Source organism: Pleurodeles waltl, chromosome 6, assembly GCF_031143425.1.
Source record: "Pleurodeles waltl isolate 20211129_DDA chromosome 6, aPleWal1.hap1.20221129, whole genome shotgun sequence".
Taxonomy (NCBI): Eukaryota; Metazoa; Chordata; class Amphibia; order Caudata; family Salamandridae; genus Pleurodeles; species Pleurodeles waltl.
Genome location: NC_090445.1, coordinates 811,418,913 through 811,436,409, shown reverse-complemented (window position 1 = coordinate 811,436,409; position 17,497 = coordinate 811,418,913). Strand labels below are relative to the sequence as shown.

Sequence of the window (17,497 nt, the reverse complement as noted above, 5' to 3'; positions counted from 1 at the left end):
CACAAATGCTTTCTCGATAAAGTTGAGCACTCCCACGTGTGTGTCACCTGTCAAACTGCACTTAAATGCAATCCACAAATATTTCAAAGCCCCAGAACGGCAGCCGATGAGCAAATGCGATTGAACATCGACTCACTAGTCTATTCTTAATGTCTACACTTCAAGAGCGATGACGCATCGATCCTCTGCTCTTGACCTGTCCTGCTTACGCCCACCAACACCTCAGTTTTAAGCACAAATTCAACCTCAGCGAACAGGTACTGAATCAAACTGCAGTAACTTAACTTCCTTAAAATGTTTCCAAAGTTCAGCTAAAACAAAAGCCAGTTAAACATTTGAAACACTAACTATTGGATTACTTAACTTTTTAAGATATGATAACATTCAACTTCCCATACGTGTCAAAATCACCTTGACTCACTGCTTCAAACAAAATCATATTTACATGCAACATGAAATTAAAACATTTAACTCTACAACCAAACTGATCTTCCAAAACTCACATATTACAGAGTATGGGTACTGTTCTTATCTGCATGGAGAAGCAGCAAAAAAAAGAAGATGGTTGGGGGTTCTGGCCTTTTATTCACTTTGCAGAGGTTGATGTCTTCTATGTTTTTTAAAGAGGCTGCTGTACATTGTGGCATTAAAGGAAATTGCATAATGTTAGCCTCCGGACCTTGCTATTAAATCCGACTACCACAAAAGACTGTAATTTTAAAGGCAGAAATCATCACCAGGCCAGAACTGGAGCAGCATCCAATTGCTGTCACTATCTTCTTAGGCATGATCGCTGTACTTCTTCTGTTTGGACCCTTTATGTCTTTGTTGATGGGTTCATCGAGATTTCGTCTGGTGTCAACCCATTGTTGATGAACCCCTTTACGGATCCATTCCTCAGCCTTGCCCCAGTTAGGACTCTTCTTTCATGAACTGAAAGTGTGAAGATAATTTTTTAAACTGGACAAATTCATTCCTTGTATCCTACTCGTGCTCCATCGCGGTCTGCCTTAAACCTTATCTCTGACCTGATCTAGTGTGACTAGTTGCCTGTGGCTGGCGCCCTGCACTTTTTGAAGCTATTTTCATTTAAAACATAAAAAATTCATATCATCAGTTCCCATTATTGTTTTTTGTCATTTTGGTGTCATTTGGGGCCGTATTTATACTCCGTTTGCGCCGAATTTGCGTCGTTTTTTTCGACGCAAATTCGACGCTAAACTAACGCCAACTAACGCCATATTTATACTATGGCGTTAGAGGCGTATAGCGCCAAAGTTCCCGGAATGTGCGTCATTTTTTAGCGTGAACCCCTTCCTTGCGTTAATGATATGCAAGGGAGGCGTTCCCGTCTAAAAAATGACTCCCAGGCCTTTACGTGGTATTTATACTCCGGGGCAAAAGAGACGCCCGGGAGTGGGCGTGGCTAAAAACGGCGCATTTGCGCCGCTTTTTAACGCCTGGGTCAGGCATGGCGTTAAGGGACAAGTGGGCTCAAAATGAGCCCAGAGTGCCCTCCCCTGCCCCCAGGGACCCCCCCTGCCACCCTTGCCCACCCCAGGAGGACACCCAAGGCTGGAGGGACCCACCCCAGGGACATTCAGGTAAGTTCAGGTAAGTATTTTTTTTTTTTATTTAATAATTTTTTTTGGCATAGGGGGGCCTGATTTGTGCCCCCCTACATGCCACTATGCCCAATGACCATGCCCAGGGGACAGAAGTCCCCTGGGCATGGCCATTGGGCAAGGGGGCATGACTCCTATCTTTACAATGATAGGAGTCATGTTGATGGGGGATGGGCGTCGTTAAAAAATGGCGCAAGTCGGGTTAAGACGATTTTTTTGCCTCAACCTGACTTGCCCCATTTTAAGACGCCCTAACGTCATTTTTGCCCAACGCCGGCGCTGCCTGGTCTACGTGGTTTTTTTCCACGCACACCAGGCAGCGCCGGTCTGCTTGCGCCGGCTAACGCCATTCCATAAATACGGCGCCCGCATGGCGCTTCAGAATGGCGTTAGACGGCGCAAAATTTTTTGACGCTAAACTGCGTTAGCGCAGTTTAGCGTCAAAAAGTATAAATATGGGCCTTGGTTCAGTAAAATATTCTCTATTGTTATAAATTGACTGGGCTTATTATTGTGCAGTGTTTTTGATTGCTTTACCTGTTTTGGTACTTCTAAATGCTTTACACATTTTCTTCAGTTAAGCCTAACTCCTCTATGGAAAAGCTGCCAGTAGCTGAGCTCCCCAAGCCAGCATTGCTTTGAAACCCCTAAAGCCAACTGGGTAGAACAAAACAAATTTCCTTGCCTCATGCATTGTTTGAGAACCGAACATGACCGGCATCGCATTCATACATGTGAGGCTAAGAAACCTGAACTCTGTCTCTGGTGAGATCTGCTCTGGTTGTGAAACAATGCCTACAACCACTTAGGCTCAGATAAAGAGGCAGTCCCTTGGCTTTAGGTATTAGAAGACTCTGTTGGTCCCAGCAATAGAAGTAGGCAAATGCACTATGAAATAAAATGGCTCAGAAAGGTAATCTACCTTGAAGATGTTTGAGGCTGTGCACCCAGCTGGTATTATTGAGAGAAGCTCTAAGTCGTAATCTGTAGGAATCTTAAGCTCTATAAAGATGTCGCTGCCTGCTGCTACAACTCATACTGTGCAACAGTGTGATTTCCAGAAATTTAAATTAAAGTTGCTTTCTGTCCAACCAGGTTTCATGGTACAGAGCCTGTGATGCCAGACGTTGTTTGAACTGGCATAATTGGCGTGGTCTCCCCTATCTTTTGTGCCTCTGCTTCCCATGTTTTGTCCGTGTACTGGACTCTGTTTTTACTGTTTTTGGTACTCTGGGCACTTTACCCCTGCTGAACAGTGCTAAAGTGCAAGTGCTTCTGTGTAAATTATCTGTGTAATTGGCATATCCCTGATTGGCATATATGATTTACTGGTAAGTCCCTATTAAAGTGCAATAGAGGTGCACAGGGCCTGTAAATCAAATGCTACTAGTGGGCCCGCAGCACTGGTTGTGCCACCCACATTAGTAGCCCTGTAAACATGGCTCAGACCTGCCACTGCAGTGTCTGTGCGTGCAGTTTTAAGCTGCCAATTCGACCTGTCAAGTGTACCCACTCTCCAGTTCTAAACCTTCCCTTTTTCTACATGTACAGCACCCCTAAGGGAGGCCCTAGGCAGCCCCATGGGCAGGATGCAGTGTATGTTAAAGGTGGGACATGTAGTAATTTGTTTTATATGTCCTGACAGTGAAATATTGCTAAATTTGTTTTTCACTGTTGCAAGGCCTGTCCCTCTCATAGGTTAACATCAAGGCTACATTTAAATATGATTTTTAAATATGATTTAAGTGTAGATTCCCTTTGGAAGTGGATGGACATGTGGAGTTTGGGGTCTCTGAGCTCACAATTTAAAATTACATATTTTAGTAAAGTTGATTTTAAGATTGTGTGTTTGAAAATGCCACTTTTAGAAAGTGAGCATTTTCTTGATTATACCATTTCTGTGACTCTGCCTGTTTGTGAATTCCCTTTCTGGGTCAGTTTGACAGTTGGGCTGGTTACACCTCACACTAGAGAGTGACACAAGGGGAGCTGTGGTGTAGTCTGCATTACCTGATGATCCATCTGTGCTAGGAGGGAGGGGAGGAGTGGTCACTTACACCTGAAAGGGCTGTGCCTGGCCTCACACAATGTAGTCTCCAACCCCCAGGTGAGTGTCTGGGGCCTGGCCTGGGCAAGGCCGGATTTCACAATCAAGAGAGACTTTGCTTTGAAGTAGGCCTACTTCAAAGGAGAAAATGGGTAGGTGTGTTTATCATGTCCTAACAGTGAAATATTCATAATAAACGCAGCTTTCACTGTTGCAAGGCCTATCTCCCTCATAGGTTAACATAAGGGCTGCCCTTAAATGATATTTAAGCACAGATACCCTTTGGGGCAGATAGAAATATGGAGATTGGTATCTCTGAACTCACAATTTAAAAATACATATTTTTGTAAAGTTGGTTTTTAAATTGTCAGTTTGAAAATGCCAAATAGCCATTTTCTTGCTTAAACCATTCTGTGACTGCCTGTTTGTGGATTCCCTGTCTGGGTCAGGCTCACAGTTGGGCTGGTGTGAATTCCCTGTAGACAAAGGGAGCTGGGGAGTAGCATGCATATTCTGATGGTCCATCTGAGCTGGAGTGGAGTGAGGAGGGGACACTTATACCTGAATGGGCTGTGCCTGCCATCACACAATGCAGTCTCCAACCCCCTGGTTTGAACCTGGAGCCTGGCCAAGGCAGGATCTTGTGAACAACAGAGACTTTCCTTTGAAGTTTGCCAACTTCAAAGGCAGAAAGGAGTATGAGTAGTGGACCCAAAACCCCACATGTTTAGATTTCTTCAAGGATTCAAGAGGAACCTCTGCCAAGGAGAAGAGCTGAAGAGCATAGGAGAAGTGCTGCCTGTGACTGTGCTTTGTTGGGCTAGCCTATGGTTGCTGCTTCTGCCTGTGAAAAGGGACAAAGTCTGGGCATTGTTGTGCATTCTTCCTTGAGAAAAATCTCCAAGGGCTTGAGTTGAGCTTGCCTCCTTTTGTTGAAGTCTTAGGGCCATCAAAGACTTCTCTCTGCCAGCACCTGGACTCTCTGGTGAGACTCCTGCCCTGCCAAGTGGTGCCCCATCCAGTCCCTGGACTCTTGAAATGTGACGCTGGTGGATAAGGTCTGAAAAACATGCAAACACCGCTGTGTGGGGATTTTTTTGATGCACCTTCTGCTACGTGGCTGGGAAACGATGTGCCGCCACTTCGCAGCTAAACTTGATACTCCACCTGCATTGCAGCTGGGAGACTGATAACAACGCAAACCCCACATAATGTTGTTTTCTGACACTGTGTGACCGGATTTCAATATAGCATCACAGGGCGTGAAAGATTGATGCAAAGCTTGCCCAGATCCTAGGTGCCCCATCTGGAAATGGACGCATCGCTCTCTTGCGAGGGAGAAAAACGACCCATCGCTGACATGACCGGAGAAGGAAATGACACACGGCCTCACTTGCGAGTAAGGAACGGATGCATCCCTGACGCTTCCCGCTTTATTTTTGACCCAAACCAGGTACTTTTGTGTAACAACAGCATTCTCATTGTTTTCTAAGGATTAAGGGCCAGATGTATCAAGCAATTTTGCATTCGCAAACGGTGCAAATCGCAATATTCGGCCGTTTGCAAATGCAAAAACTGCCTGTCAAGATGTATGAAAGGCATTCTATGTGCAATTTTAAGGACTCACAAAAATAGCGATTCCTTAAAATTGCGACCCCATTTAGAGAATCGCAACTTGCGATTCTCTAAATAGGAAATCGCAAAGAGAGAATTCCTATTTGCGATTTCCAAAGCACATGTATCAAGCATTCTCTAAATGCGAATTGGGCATTTAAGAAATACAATTACCACCAAATCCAATTTGGTAGTAAGCATGTGCAATTTTTAAAAATGCATTATAAATGCATTTTTAAAAATTACATGTAGCACACACATGTCCTAGGGCATGTGTGTGCTTCACATATCTGCTAATATTTTTTTGGGTGCATCTGAGGGGGCCTTAGGCCCCCAGCACCCTGGGGTTTGCATAACCTAATTTGCAAATTCTTAACTGGAATTCACAAATTGGGAAATGCAAAACCATTCGCACCTGTGGGTCTAAAGGCACATAGGGATGAATGGAGTCCCATTCCCTAATTGTGATTCAATAATAGCGATTGTGAATTTTAAAAAATCTCTATTACTGACTCGCAAATTTCATACATCCCATTTTACATTTCTTAAATAGCGATTTCTTATAATTTGGTATTTAAGAAATGCAAACTGGGAGATTGATACATCTGGTCCTAAGACTCTTATTCTTTTGAAAATTCATATATTGACTTGTGTATGTTGGATTTTTGTCCTGTTGGTCTTGTTTAATTTAGATAAATATGACCTATTTTTCTAAACTGGTGTGGTGTCCATTTTGTAGTGTTTTCACTGTATTACTGTGTGTGTTGGTACAAATACTTTACACATTGCTTCTGGGGTTAAGCCTTTCTGCTCATTCCAAACTATCAAGGTGGTGAGTGTGGGTTACCCAGGTGGGTTTCTCCTTTACCCTGACTAGAGTGAGGGTCCCTGCTTGGACAGAGTGCAAACTAACTGTCAACCAGAGACCCCATTTCTAACTGATGTCATTCAATAAGTTTCCTTCAGAAGATTTCTCTGTCTCCAGTGTTTCTCTTCTTTGGTTGCTTTAGCTTATCTGACACCTATCTCCCCAGTTTGAGTAAACTTTCATCATTAATGTTACTTCTCTTTGGCACAAAAGAGACATAGGCTGCCATCCAACCAGCCATTTCAATAGATGATTACCTTCTCCACTGAGAGTAGAAAATACAAAAGAGGAAGCCTCTAATAAACGTTTTCTGTGGGTGAATCTGAAATCCTTTAAAATGTTTGCATACTGACCCATTTTACATAATTTGATAGCTGTATAGATACGTGTTTCATACAGCATTATGTTAGAGAATGCAGCAACAATGCTCACTCAGATTAAATACTTTTATTGAATGTTGCAAACATAGCTATGTGCAAAAGCTCAAATTATTTGCAGTTTATTGATGGACCTGGGAGAAAGAGGGGTGCAGCTATTCAGATTATTATATAAAGGCAATTTTGCTATATTGTCCATCAACCAATGATCTAGAGGACAATATCATGTTTGTAGAAGTAGGTTATATACAAGAAAGTGAGTGGCCACCTTGAGATAGCCTCAGTAAGCCTATTTGAAAACAGTGCTAGCATCATAAGCTAAAGGAGAGATTGTGCTGGTGCAGTTAGTTTCCAGCTTGCAGAATGCAGGAACATTTATACTTGAAGTTATTTACAGAAAAGCCAGACATGCTTCTGGGTGGCGGTCAAAAGACTGTATTATTGAGTGATGGGCCTAAGCTGTGGAACATATGAAATATAACAGTGAATCTGAAAGATCTGCTGAGAAGGCTATTCAACAGTATGTTTGTGACATGAGTGAAAGCAGCTTTTAAGTGAATGGTCCCTCTCATGGTGTCATGAAAGTTAGATAGTTTCATTCATATTCAGACTCGCAATCAGGAACATGAACACTTCCATTTGGACCTTTATTGTTGCAAAAGACTAAATGGTTTATTAGATTTTATTTAATCATTGGGTATCACTAAACCAAGATTAACCCATAATCCTGTCACCTTACAACCTTTATCAGGCTCCTCTTGACTTACCAGTTTAAGTGTTCCAGAGGACAGTCCACAACATCTTCAACAGGATGCTGAGATTAAGGCCTCATTATGACTCCGACAGTTTTTTATGAAGACCGCCAAAGCCACTGAAGCCAGCAGGCCACCGGTGCTGGCGGTCTGCTGACCGCAATATTATGAGTCCTGAAAGGACTTCTGTCCGTTTACTTGCGGGAATCTGACCCAACGGAGTTGAAGAGGTGGTTCCACCACCAGCACCACCATACCAACAAGACTCTGTCCACTGTATTATGATACGCAATATGGCGTTGTGAGTTCTGTACGGCAGTGCGGTGCTGTCGGTGGAAAACACCAGGACCCATCCCCTCCCAGATGACAACCTTGACAAAAAAAGTATGTTGATCGTCAGAAAGAGGGAGGTAGGGGGGGTTGGGTGCATATGTGTGGTGTGTGTGTATATATGCCTGAATGGGTGTGCATGAGTGCATGTCTGTGTGCGTGGAGGGAGTGTGTGTGCATGTCTTTGGATGAATGGGGGGTGTGAATGAGTGTGGATGAAGGGGCGTGTATGAGTGTTTATTTGGAGGGAGTGTGCATGTACGCTGATGAGTGGGGGGTGCACGGCGGTGGACATGTGTGTGTGTGTGCCGGTGACAGGAATGGGGATTCCTGTCACCGGCTGGCTGACCGCTGCGATAAGTCTGGCGGTCTGAAGCCTCGTAACACGGCCATTTGGGCTTCTGCCGGCCTGGAGGCGGGCACCCCCTGCCGCGTTGGTGCGACTGCACCAACGGACCAGGCTGTGTTGTGGCAGTTTGGCTGCAGCCAAACAGCCTATCTTATGAAGCGGCGGTCTTCACTGGCAGCCTCGTAATGAGGGCGGAAGCCTTTTCAAAGATAATAAGGTCCTCATTTACAAGGCCCTACCAGCACGCTGCACCACTGGAGCATCATTTTTTTTACTCCACTTGTGGCTGGGCCATATTTACAAGGCCACACAAATCCATCTTGCGTGGCTTTTCATCCCCTTGTAAATATGGCCCCCTTTCACGCATAACACTGCATGAACGGGGCATTCCATGGGTGTTGCTTTAGGTGTTCCCAAGCAACACCCAGGGAATCTGATGCATTTCCATATTTACAAGGCTGAGATGTTTCAGATTCCTATGCCACCTCATGGATGGTATTAAAGTGATGCAGATCAAATCAAATCAAATCATTAACATTTATAAAGCGCGCTACTCACCCGTGCGGGTCTCAAGGCGCTAGGGGAAAAAGGGAGGGGTTATCGCTGTTCGAACAGCCAGGTCTTTAGGAGTCTCCGGAAAGCGGAGTGGTCCTGGGTGGTCCTGAGGCTGGTGGGGAGGGAGTTCCAGGTCTTCGGCCGCCAGGAAGGAGAAAGATCTCCCACCCGACGTGGAGCGGCGGATGCGAGGGACAGCAGCGAGTGCGAGGCCAGAGGAGCGGAGGAGGCGGGTGGGGACGTACAAGCTGAGGCTTCTGTTGAGGTATTCCGGTCCCTTGTCGTAGAGGGCTTTGTGTGCGTGGGTGAGAAGTCGGAAGGTGATCCTTTTGCTGACAGGGAGCCAATGCAGGTGTCTCAGGTGTGCGGAGATGTGGCTGCTGCGGGGTATGTCGAGGATGAGGCGGGCCGAGGCGTTTTGAATGCGTTGCAGGCGATTTTGGAGTTTGGCTGTGGTCCCGGCGTAGAGGGTGTTGCTGTAGTCCAGGCGGCTCGTGACGAGGGCGTGGGTCACGGTTTTTCTGGTGTCGGCGGGGATCCAGCGGAAGATCTTGCGGAGCATGCGGAGGGTGAGGAAGCAGGCGGAGGACACGGCGTTGACTTGCTTGGTCATGGTGAGAAGAGGGTCCAAGATGAAGCCGAGGTTGCGGGCGTGGTCTGTGGGGGTCGGTGCGGTGCCGAGGGCCGTGGGCCACCAGGAGTCGTCCCAGGCGGACGGGGTGTTGCAGAGGATGAGGACTTCCGTTTTTTCAGAGTTCAGCTTTAGGCGGCTGAGCCTCATCCAATCTGCGACGTCCTTCATACCCTCTTGTAGGTTGGTCTTGGCGCTGGCGGGGTCCTTGGTGAGGGAGAGTATAAGTTGGGTGTCGTCGGCGTAGGAGGTGATGATGATGTCGTGCTTGCGTACGATGTTGGCGAGGGGGCTCATGTAGACATTGAACAGTGTCGGGCTGAGTGATGAGCCTTGGGGTACGCCGCAGATGATCTCGGTGGGTTCTGAGCGAAACGGAGGGAGGTAAACTCTTTGGGAACGGTTTGAGAGGAAGGAGGCGATCCAGTCCAGGGCCTGGCCTTGGATCCCGGTGGAGCGGAGGCGGGTGATTAGGGTGCGGTGACAGACGGTGTCAAAGGCAGCCGAGAGGTCGAGCAGAATGAGAGCGACTGTTTCACCGTTGTCCATCAGGGTTCTGATGTCGTCAGTGACTGAGATGAGGGCGGTTTCAGTGCTGTGGTTGGTTCGGAATCCGGTTTGTGAGGGGTCGAGCAGGTTGTTGTCTTCCAGGAAGGTGGTCAGCTGTTTGTTGACGGTCTTCTCTATTACTTTGGCTGGGAAAGGCAGAAGAGAGATGGGGCGGAAGTTTTTTAGGTCGCTCGGGTCAGCCGTAGGTTTCTTTAGTAGGGCGTTGACTTCAGCGTGTTTCCAGCATTCGGGGAAGGTAGCAGAAGAAAAAGAAGAGTTGATGAAGGTCTGGAGGTGCGGGGCGATGATGTCGTCGGCTTTGTTAAAGATGAAGTGCGGGCAGGGGTCCGAAGGGGCGCCGGAGTGGATAGAGTTCATGATGGATTTGGTTTCTTCCGTGTTGATGTGGGACCAGTTGTTGAGGGTGATGGCCGTGGATGCCGGTTCGGTGGTGTATGGTTGGGTCTGGTGTCCGAAGCTGTCGTGGAGGTCGCTAATCTTGCGATGGAAGAAAGTGGCGAGGGATTCGCACAGATCCTGTGAGGGCGTGACGGCATTGGCGTTGGCGCTGGGGTTGGAGAACTCCTTGACGATGCTGAAGAGTTCTCTGCTGTTGTGTCTGTTTTTGTCCAGTCTGTCGGTGACGAGAATACTATTATTTCTCCCTGTTTTTACCACTTTCTATGAGTTCTGCATTTTGCAGCACAAACAGAAAGTGGAAAATGCCATTAATGATTGTTTATGCACAGAAATGTTCGCTTCCTGCTCTTAAACAAACACCCTTGCAATGCAGGCACCCTTGCACTATGGTGCAAGGATGCCTGCACTGGGGCTAGGCAGCAGTTTGCGTGCCAGCACAGAGGAAAGTGCAGGAATATGTTGTATTTCTGTAAATACAACACATCCCTGCACTTTCAAAATGACGCTGCTTGGTGCAGCAAACTGGTTTGTAGTGCCACGCTGTGTCATTTCCTTGTAAATTAACCCCTAAGTTTTAGCAGTGGCCTCATACTTAAGATGAAAGGTGGCACATAAAGCTAAACCATGTATTCTTGCTGGGAAACATAATGAACTGGGTGACCATAATGAAAGAGGAAAAGTAGATGAAAGTATGTATATGTGCCAGGCTATCGGACTTCAAAGAACAATTATATTTGAAGCTGAGCCTTCTCCAACTATTGGGATAAAATCAGGTTTATGCGTGAACTGCTGAAAAATTGATGAGAAATTAGGCCTTTCAACATGACTTTAAAAACTTTAAATGTGGCATGGAGTGACCCCCAAGTTGCCACACTTGATGCCATGAGCTATATTCGTACTAACTATTTTTGCCACTGCAAATGTATTGTTTTTTTCATTTTCATTAAAGAACCTGAGCTAGATAGAGAGTAGATGGGTATCCAGTGGTCACTGCATAATTGTAGACAGCATAGACCAGTGATTCCCAACCTGTTGTCGGGGGACCCATGGAGGGCCGCAAAGCCTCCTCAGGGAGTCCCCGACTGCTTAGAAAATTAAATAATATTAACACAATAATAAAGTGGCTAGATGTACAATTGAAAAGTCTAAAACGTACTGTAACTGTCAAGGAATTTGAAATTGGAGGCTACAACTTAAATTAGTATCCTCAGATTGATTTGTGGGAGCAGTGCAGGTGCATCAAACAGAATATAGTATGGACGGTGTGTGGCTTAAATTGAATTTAGAAAAGCTCCAACCTTCCTATTAAAATTACATTTTTGTAATTTAAATTTGTTTGCAAATTAAATAACGTGTTACCATTTCTGTATGTTTCATGAATGCTTGTTTCTGTAATTTTTGTGCATTGTTTGGAGTTTCAAATCAATAACAATGTTTAGGCAGGGGTCCCTGGCTTCTAGTAATGACTCAATGGGTTGTCCCCAGTTTCCAATAATGTTTCAGTGGGGGTCCCCGAGGTCCAGTACTGATAAAGAAGGGGTCCACAGAAGTCAAAAGGTGGTGAACCACTGGCATAGACGTAGGCACAAAGGCATAATGTTCAACCTTCCTTTTTTCTCCAACAGAGTTAACAATTTCCCTTAAGAATAAATCCTTTCACTTGCAGCTCCAAAGAGATTGGAAGTAATTTGTTCCCCTTCCCATCCTGGAAGACAAGTTACTCCATCTCTTTGTTGATGTAAACTTCTGACCTTTTCCGGTTTCAAAAAGGGGTTCTTATGAGTTCCTGAATTTCCACAAACTTACAAGTTTAAGGGAGTTCTCAAACTTACAACAAGGCTAAAGTCTTGTTCCCCCCACAACTTTTTTTGTAGGAGAATTACTCATGCACCTTCCCCTGTACTCTTAGTCGAGAAATACGCAGTAGTAAACCCATTAACGACAGGATTCCTTTTTGTGATTCGGTGATTCCCAGCAGGGTAAGTGAAGTCATGTTCGGCGTTAAACACGTTGTGAATTTTCCCCATTGCCTTTAGACTCAATGGCTAGAGCACGCAGCCTGCATCCCAACCACTTTAGCGATAGCTATCCTCACCCTTTCAAAATGCAAGACTAGACCCTGCGCATACTGTATATTGCAATTAGATAACTTTGAGTCGCCGACTTATTATTAAAGATATATATACACCCTCATCGTCGCAGATGAAATGTGTGACACAAGAACACCTTTAGTAAATAATGCAGTACCAGGCCAGCACTAACTACATGTCTGCGCTTTAGCTCATGGCACTTTCTTTACTGAATCATGACAGCCCACCGTGTGCGGAGCTTAACATCTGCTACTGCCATCTATTAGGTGTCACATTAGTAAAACACCTGTCAAATCAGCACACCCTCTGTCACAGCAGCATGGCTTCTCGTCAGAGCAGCAAGGGCACTGGTCCCCAGGAGTACGACGTCTATCAGATGTGCACGCTGCTTTTTACTGTAATCTGGCTCCCACAAGCAGCGCGAGGCCGTCACACACTGTTTAGCACAGCATCGTCCGACCAGTCGGGCAAGCTGAATGCTTAGCGCGTGCTTGCGTTGGTGTCCCATCGCACGCTCCCAATGTTAGTCGCATCTTAAAGAAAAATAAAATTGTTCTGCCAGCCTCCGCAGCTTCTAGAGAGAGTTCGAGGTTTGTCACGTTTCCCAGATGTGACAGAATAAAAGCGTTTATTTTATTTAAACAAAAACTTCTCATGTTGTAATAATTCCCTCATAATTATGATATGTAAACGCTATTATACCTTCGAAGAATTCTAATAGCAGAAACGACCAATTGCCTGAGGAGTGCTGTAGGCGCTAGATTGCTGACCTCGAAACCTCAAGATCTAATTTTGGCACGCGTCCAAATGCTGCATTGTTTCAGGCAACGGATACAGAGACATGTTCCTTAAAATATAAATATATAATTTTGAAAAAAAAAATCAACCACACCTCTTCCTTCAGTGCTAGTAGCCTGTATTCTCCCTTGAAGGAAAACCTTCAGTTTTTGAAAAGGTGTCATTTTTTGAGTTGCAATAGGCTGATAAACGACATTAAATTAAAGCAGCTCCTCTTTACTAACATGTTGTCTTATGTGTAATTTTTCTTACATACCCATTATTAGGTATGCTTCTTCGGAGCCATTTGCTATTAATATTTGAAGTGTTAATATACCTGAGTTAGTTTTGGACCTTGGGTTACAGGTATTTACCCTTTCTGTCTATTAACTTCTCACACTGTTCTTTCTCACCCTTCAACTCTATGATGCTGACATCAGCTAGTAAGTCAGCTACTGATCCATATTGCTCAATGACTAAATATATCGAAAGACTAATGTAATAATTATTTTTCCTCAGCTTGTGGAAATTCTTTTCAATGCTCTCAACCAGAACTTGGTCCAGTTCGAGCTGAAACCTGGAGTTCAAATCATTGTATATGTCACCCAGTTAACATTGGGTAAGTTGAGAAGGAAGCACAATTTCTAGTGTAGAGAAAATATTTCTTTAGCTATGTGTTTTCCCATTAATTATTAAGATTTTCTGTGTATTTTGTAAGCATTTTGAAGTTCTGTATGTACAGCACTGTTGGTTATGTATGCATAATTTATTTCATTTAAAATGCATAAATCTCACATACGGGACATATTCCATAGCTGATCACCTGCCTCATTTTAGCTTGAACGTGCAGATCTCGAAGTTTTGTCAGATCGGTTTTGGACTGAAGCACCTTCTCTGTATTTCGGCGCTCACATTGACTGCTCCGGGTCAGTTTTTGATGGGGGTTGTACTACTGGTGAATGGGTAAACTTCAAGTCGTCCTTCAAGGGGTGTAGGTCAGGCGTGGAGACTTTGGATCATGAGGGGTTCATTCGTGATATGTTCTAAGATTTGCACTTTAGTAGAGTATAATAACATTGCTTTAGTAAAGTGCATATTTTGCAGGGTTACCCCATGTTTTAAGAATTAGTGACCCTGTCTGTCCCTTAGGGCGAACGAGGATGCTAAAAAACCGACGTGCTTCCTATATCCTAAACATGGTAGCTGCTTGCCAAACACCGATTGCCATATTTGAATTATTTTGTAAGTTTCAAGTAAAAATGTGACAGAGTTGATGCTAAGTTGCTTCGACGACTGTAGTGTGGTCTTCGCCCACCACATGTGAGACATTAAACTATAGTAGCAAAACTGGAGTAAAAGTAAAACTTCTGTTTTAAATTTGACTTTGGTTTTAAAATTGAATACCTGTAACTGTAAAGTGACTCCTAAAGTTCACAATGCTTGGTTACATAATGTTCTGAACTATTGTATGTTGATTTGCTTTTTTCTTCAGTGCTAGTCATTAAAGATATTGTATAATAGCTAGAGCAAAGTATTCACGACTTGGACGAGTCTTAACAATAAGGCAGATCATTCTTATTCAAAGCATTGGATTAAATACAGAAAATGATCAATTGTGAATTTAGATTTTTAGTACAAATGCCACAGGATTATTTTTATAAAGTTACCCAAATCCTGGCAGGTACTAAACCGGTTCTGCCCAGCTCCAACAATCTGCACGATCTGCAAATCACTTTCCCTCAGAAAAGCGTTGCCATGAAAATAGTAAGTTAGTTAACCCCTTGCCTGTAGAGCAATAGGTCTTGCAGTACAGTACAACTACTGGACATCGGACTCCTAGGATGTACTACCCGAATCTCATCAGATTGGTGCTGGAAGAACGGTAAGTTGAGCAAAGCTGCCCACTCAAAGAAATGCAGAGCTTTTTAGGGTTGAGTGCACCAAACGCTCAGTCCCTGTTGTAATCTCTCTATGGGCTTGTAACCACACCCATGTCATGTCCATGAGTTTGGTTGGTTCGTGGGCTTGCCTTTTAAAATTCGCTTGATTTAATTAGTGAAAGGCATGAATACGCAGTGGCGTAGCGTGGGGGGTGCAGGGGGGGCCGGCCGCACCGGGCGCAACATCTTGGAAGAGACTCGAGTGCTAAAATCCACGGGTTAGGGGGCGCAAATTACTTGCCTTGCCCCAGGTTAGGGGGCGCAAATTACTTGCCTTGCCCCGGGTGCTGACAACCCACGCTACGCCACTGTGAATACGTCATGCCTTTCCCGGTGTTTAGCCCTCCTCGAGCGCACCGGCCAACTACTGAAAACATACGAGGCTCCATGTTTTCTGTATGACTCCAGGAACTACTTTTTCTCTTTATTTCTTAGGCAGCACGATCTCACTGGGCAGTAGTCATGGGTTTTGCATGATATCAACCCTGTTAAATGGATAATTGTACTTTTGCCCGTAACATGGATAATTGTACGTTTGCCGATACGTTTCACAGCAAATTACCTTCTGATTCCTTTTCTGTGTATCCTTCACGCTAATGGCAATCATCGGCTTGCTTATGTGAAAATGTTTTACTTTTCATTTTCATTTTCATTTTCATTTTCATTTTCATTTTCAGTTTATGTGGCAAGAAAAGTCCGATTAGGAATTTACAATGCTAATGGCTCTAACTCGAGCAAACGTGATTTCCCACTTCAATGCAAATGCTTGTTTGAATTTAGCATCAACATTAAACAGGTTTGAGATAAGATGAATAGGCTTTAAAACACAAGCCTCGTGAGCTCACTGGCTGTTACCTAGAAAAGGGCCAGATTGAGAAGGTTTTCCTTTGATGAGGAGAGGGAAATAACCCATTTGACTATACTAACAAATGGTCAGACCTGGCCAGTTCACATAGCCGAGTTAGGCATTCATTATCTTAAAAAAACAAGAATAGTGGCTTGTGGGATGCTTTCAGCCATAATTCAGAGTAAAGGCTGAAGATTTCAGAAGGGCTCAGTGTGAAAACTTTGTGAAAAAAGGTTCATTTACATCCCACTGACTCCTAATGAGTTACCCCTATTGATTGAGAATTAGGACTTCCCATAGGGAAAAGAATCACCTTCAAGATCCTCACCCACGCACTGAAGACCCTCCACAAACACCGGATCAGCTTACATGAACCGGCGACTCAACTTCCACGTACCCACAAGGCCCTAAGCTCAGCCAGGCTCTCTGTCGCGGAATTGCCCCGCATTAGTGTAGGAAAGTACCATCTTGCCTGGCATGTTACCCCCATTTTCACTGTGTGTATGTTTGTTTTTGCCCATGTGTCACTGGGATCCTGCCAGGCAGGACCCCAGTGCTCATAAAGTATGCCCTGTATGTGTTCCCTGTGTGGTGCCTAAATGTATCACTGAGGCTCTGCTAACCAGAACCTCAGTGCTTATGCTCTCTCTGCTTTTCACAATTGTCACTGCAGGCTAGTGACTATCTTGACCAATTCTCATTGGCACAGTGGAACACCCTTATAATTCCCTTGTATATGGTACCTAGGTACCCAGGGTATTGGGGTTCCAGGAGATCCCTATGGGCTGCAGCATTTCTTTTGCCACCCATAGTGAGCTCAGACAATTCTTACACAGGACTGCCACGGCAGCCTGAGTGAAATAACGTCCATGTTATTTCACAGCCATTTTCACTGCACATAAGTAACTTATAAGTCACCTATATGTCTAACCCTCACTTAGTGAAGGTTAGGTGGCAAGTTACTCAGTGTGTGTACGCACCCTGGCACTAGCCAAGGTGCCCCCACATTGTTCAGGGCAAATTCCCCGAACTTTGTGAGTGCGGGGACACCAATACACACGTGCACTACATATAGGTCACTACCTATATGTAGCGTCACAATGGTAACTCCGAACATGGCCATGTAACATGTCTAGGATCATGGAATTGTCACCCCATTACCATTCTGGTATTGGGGGGACAATTCCATGCATCCCCGGGTCTCTAGCACAGAACCTGGGTGCTGCTAAACTGCCTTTCCGGGGTCTCCACTGCTGCTGCTGCAAACCCCTCAGACAGGATTCTGCCCCCCCTGTGGTCTGGGCAGCCCAGTCCCAGGAAGGCAGAACAAAGGATTTCCTATGAGAGAGGGTGTTACACCCTCTCCCTTTAGAAATAGGTGTGAAGGGCTGGGGAGGAGTAGCCTCCCCCAGCCTCTGGAAATGCTTTGATGGGCACAGATGGTGCCCATCTCTGCATAAGCCAGTCTACACTGGTTCAGGGATCCCCCAACCCTGCTCTGGCACGAAACTGGACAAAGGAAAGGGGAGTGACCATTCCCCTGACCTGCACTACCCAGGGGAAGTGCCCAGAGCTCCTCCAGTGTGTCCCAGACCTCTGCCATCTTGGATTCAGAGGTGTTGGGGCACAAAGGACAGCTCTGAGTGGCCAGTGCCAGCAGGTGACATCAGAGACCCCTCCTGATAGTTGCTTACCTCTCTCAGTAGCCAAGCCTCCTTTCTTGGTA

General features: G+C 45.1%; 1 protein-coding gene across 1 annotated transcript in view; it reads left to right on the top strand.

Moving 5' to 3' along the window:
- The window catches only part of SORCS3 (sortilin related VPS10 domain containing receptor 3), a 2,578,554-nt gene that overhangs the window by 2,470,550 nt on the left and 90,507 nt on the right, over nt 1-17,497 (top strand). Inside the window, exon 24 of the mRNA XM_069239432.1 lies at nt 13,504-13,603. Coding sequence (XP_069095533.1) covers nt 13,504-13,603 — 100 coding nt within the window. The remainder of the gene's footprint in view (nt 1-13,503; nt 13,604-17,497) is intronic.